The sequence below is a fragment of the Lucilia sericata genome, unplaced genomic scaffold, assembly GCF_015586225.1.
Source record: "Lucilia sericata isolate MDLA Ls3-8-SP2 unplaced genomic scaffold, ASM1558622v1 Contig000342F_arrow, whole genome shotgun sequence".
NCBI lineage: Eukaryota > Metazoa > Arthropoda > Insecta > Diptera > Calliphoridae > Lucilia > Lucilia sericata.
Window position 1 is genome coordinate 371,435 of NW_023994362.1, and position 4,371 is coordinate 375,805.

Genomic DNA, 4,371 nt, shown 5'->3' on the forward strand with positions numbered 1-4,371 from the left:
TTTATTTAGTTACAACACCTTAAGTGTTGCAAGGGGGCCGGCAATGTTTAAGTACAAATCGATTATTTGCGGTATTTTTCCTCTAAGTGTAAATCCTAATGATTTACTACTTTAGTTTACATCTTTGATGGAAAACTATTACTAATTCAACTGTATTTAAACTTTGTTAGCCTCCATACTTGGAAATAAGTAGTTGTTTATCACTCGTCATATAGAAGCCTTAAAGAGCACTTCTTGTTGTGCATACATGCTTAAGGGATAAATCTGAAAAGAGGATCCATAATTCTGAATTAATGTGCAGTAAATTCCAAATATATAGACGTGATAGAATAGGAAAGGAAGGTGGCGGAGTTTTGATTGCAGTCTCAACCCTTTTTCCTTCAGAAGAAATAATCCTTAACGATGTACAAGACATTGAATTTATCGCTACTTGTGTTAAAACTAAATTTAAAAATATATTTATCACTTGTTCGTACATTCCACCTGCGTCAAGTCTCCACATATACGTACTTCATTCCACAGCAATAAAGCTCGTTGCAAATCTATCCAAGCCTGGTGATATGATAATTGTTCTAGGAGATTTTAATATTCCAGATATAATGTGGTGTAAAACTCCAGATTCAAGTTTTTTAAGTCCATCTATAAGCTCTGAATCAAATCTTGACCTATTAGATTCCATTGCAGATTTGGCACTTTTTCAAATAAATGACATACCGAATATTTTAGGAAAACTGCTCGATTTGGTGTTTGTCGATCAACCTGATGAATACAGTATACAACGTATTAATCCACTGCTGATACCAGAAGATTTTTATCACCCAACACTTGAAATCACTGCATCCATTAAATTGCATTTGCCTGCAAAACCTGACTTAAATAACAAAAAAGTCTTTGATTTTAAAAAAGCAGATTATTTCAAATTGAATTTCCTACTCTCAACTGAAAAGTTATTTGAATATCATCCATATAGTATTTTAAATCCACATAACTTTGATTTAATTCTTAATCAATTTTATGATGGCTTATTTAAATGCTTTAAAGCATCTATTCCTATGGTAAAAAGAACAATTCATAATGGCCCACCCTGGAACACAAAACAACTTTCAAGCCTGAAAAATATGGAAAACAAACATTATAAGAAATATAAGAAATCTGGTCTACCTACTGACTACGCTAGATATTCAATATCCAGATCAGCATACAACTTGGCTCACACACAATGTTACAATAACTATATTCTTAAAGTAAAGGCAAATTTCAAAAGTAATCCGAAATCCTTCTATCAGTTTGTCAATACAAAACGTCGTATTTCTGGATATCCGTCAATGATGAAACTTGATGACATGGAATCCTCAAAAGATTCGGAGATTTGTGACATGTTTGCTGATTTCTTTTCCTCCTCGTATTCCAACAAGTGCCTAAATCAATTATCCAGTTATCCATATCCAATTGTTGAGTCGAATCAAATCAATTGTCCAAAATTACATTCATCCACTGTATTGAAAGCTATACAAAAGTTAAAATATTCGGATAAATGTGGTCCCGACGGTGTACCTAGTTGTATACTTCGAAACTGTTTACACCAACTTGTTCTGCCGTTAACATATCTATTTAATGCATCACTTTCTATTGGTTATTTTCCTGATTCTTGGAAAAAATCATACATTATTCCTTTGTTCAAATCGGGTGTCAGATCCAACATTCTTAATTATAGAGGTATAGCTAAATTGAGTGTTATACCTAAACTCTTTGAGAAGATTGTCACTGAAACCCTATCACACCAAGCTGCGACAGTCCTATCTCCATTCCAGCACGGATTAAGAAAAGGATTTTCTACTACCACTAATCTACTGGAATTTAAAAACTGATACTATTTATACGGATTTCAGTAAAGCATTCGATAAAGTTAATCTGAGCTTCTAATTTATAAGATTTCAACATATCTTAAAAATAGATATCAATGTGTATTGTTCAGAAACTGTACATCGAAAACTATCCAAGTTATATCTGGAGTCCCACAAGGTAGCCATCTTGGTCCAATATTATTCCTAATATTTATTAATGATCTTCCTTCTTGCATTAATAATTCCAAAATATTAATGTACGCCGATGACGTTAAGCTATTCCTAAGCTTAAATCACTCCAATCAATGTTCCTTACTTCAAACAGATCTTGAAAATTTCAGCAAATGGTGCGATAATAATTTAATGGATCTGAATTTAAAAAAGTGTAAGCAAATGACATTCTACAGACGAAGTCCAGTACTCTGTAGATATTCGATTTATGGGTATCATCTTGATAAAGTTGATGTTTTTCTTGATCTAGGCGTACTACTTGATGACAAATTGAATTTCAATTCTCATATTTCGCAAATTATTAATAAAGCTAAAGGCGTGTTTGGTTTCATCAAACGCTGGGGAAAAGAATTTGACGATCCTTATGTCATAAAGCAATTGTTCACATCTCTTGTGAGACCAATTTTGGAATATGCGTCTGTTGTTTGGGATCCACAATACGAAATCTATATAAAGAGAATTGAATCCGTCCAAAAACAATTTCTTTTATTTTGTCTCCGCAATCTACCTTGGAATCCTAATATTAATCTTCCATCATATAAAAGTCGACTGGCACTTATTCTAAAAAGTAGAAGAATATGCTTGAACATTTCATTCATTGTTAATTTATTGAATGGTATAACAAATTCGGAACTCCTACTTCGAAAAATCGAATTCATAATTCCAAATCGTCCAACAAGAAATTATATTCCTCTGAAAATCCAATATTTCCGTACAAACTATGCCAACTTTGACCCGATGCGAAGAATGTGTGTTGAATTTAATAATCTGTATGATTTTATTGACTTTTCGACTAATCCTAGTGTCATATAAAGGAGTATCCTGCAGTGTTTAAACCAATAGCTAAATTTGGATTTCCAGTTATATTATTTAATTTGTAATAATAGAATATATAAAACTTAATTGTGATGTATAAAACATGCTAGCCTGTAAGAAATTGTAATTTCATTGGCGAACTAAAATAAATAAATAAATAAAAAAGGTAATATATAAATAAAGGAAGACAAATCTTCTCCTTTTATAAAACTAATAATTCGTTGTGTTTTATTCTTTTTGTGCATTTACACTGAACCATATCGGATTGACGCCGAAACACCGCCTATTACTGGTCCGCCGATGTAAAAGTTGTTCTTGCTAAATTTGATGATTCTATCTCTATAGATTCTGATATACGAATTTTTGTACTTAATTCATATGGGGGGTGTCACGCCCCCTATTACTAATCAGCCAATTTATTACACTAATGTTCACATAGTTGTCAAAATTGTTCTTACAAGCTTTGAGGATTCTAACTCTAAAAGTTTCCCTATTGCTAATCCGCCAATTTACACAAAATTTGAGGACTAAAACTTATATATGTTCACAGAAATACTATACAATATTTTCTCTACATATGAAGTGCCACGCCCAATGTACCCACTCCGCCCACAGGTGTTCATATGGATGTCAAAGTTGTCCATACAAAATTATAGGACTCTAGCTGTAGAAGTTTCTAAAATAAACTACTTTTAATACTTATTTGGGCGTAGTATTTTGCCTACTTGAAATATCAAAATAAAAAGTGTCCTATAGTTCCTCCCAGACATTTACAAAAACACTGTGAACATTTTAAAAAAATCCGTTCAGCCGTTTAGGAGTCTATAGACTTTAAACAAAGTCACAAACAAATAAACACACATTCATTGTTATATATGTATATAGATAGATAGATTTTAATTGTTGTTGTATTTGAAAAATACCCGTTACCCATATTGTTCATCCAGAACACAAATTTACTTTCTATTGGCCAATGAACCGCACAACGCATTACATGGAAAAATCATTCTTCTGCAGTACCGTTCGTATGCAAAATAAATTTCCTCCTTTAAATCAAATGTCCAAAAACACTACTCCCTCTATCCTTCTTCCCACTACCTATTATTCTAGATCAGGCGCGGATCCACGGGGGGAATATCCCTCCCCCCAAACACGAAAATTTTTAATACAAAATTGAAAAAGTAGGAAAAAAAGAAAAAAAAAATAAAGAAAAAAGGAAATTGAAAAACGAAAATAGGAAAAAGAAAAAAGAAATTTACATTTTTAAATTGTTAATGCTTTTGGAAAATCAAAATAAAAAGTATTGAAAACTGCAGCAAGATTTAATAATTTGTCGAAAACATATGCAAAACTGTAGATTTATATCTGCCATTATATTTTGAACATTTATAGAACAGTAAATAGAAAACTTTCGATGAAATTAAGGGAGAATCGGACAAAACCATAACGAGTTTTCCACAGAAAAAAATAAATTTTATTT

General features: G+C 31.8%; 1 protein-coding gene across 1 annotated transcript; it reads left to right on the forward strand.

Annotated features, from left to right (window-relative positions):
* The first annotated feature begins 599 nt into the window (after positions 1-599).
* LOC119603822 lies at positions 600-1,868 on the forward strand. The gene has a single exon (XM_037956020.1). The coding sequence runs from the start codon at positions 600-602 to the stop codon at positions 1,866-1,868; it is 1,269 nt and encodes a 422-aa protein (XP_037811948.1).
* Positions 1,869-4,371: the final 2,503 nt, after the last annotated feature.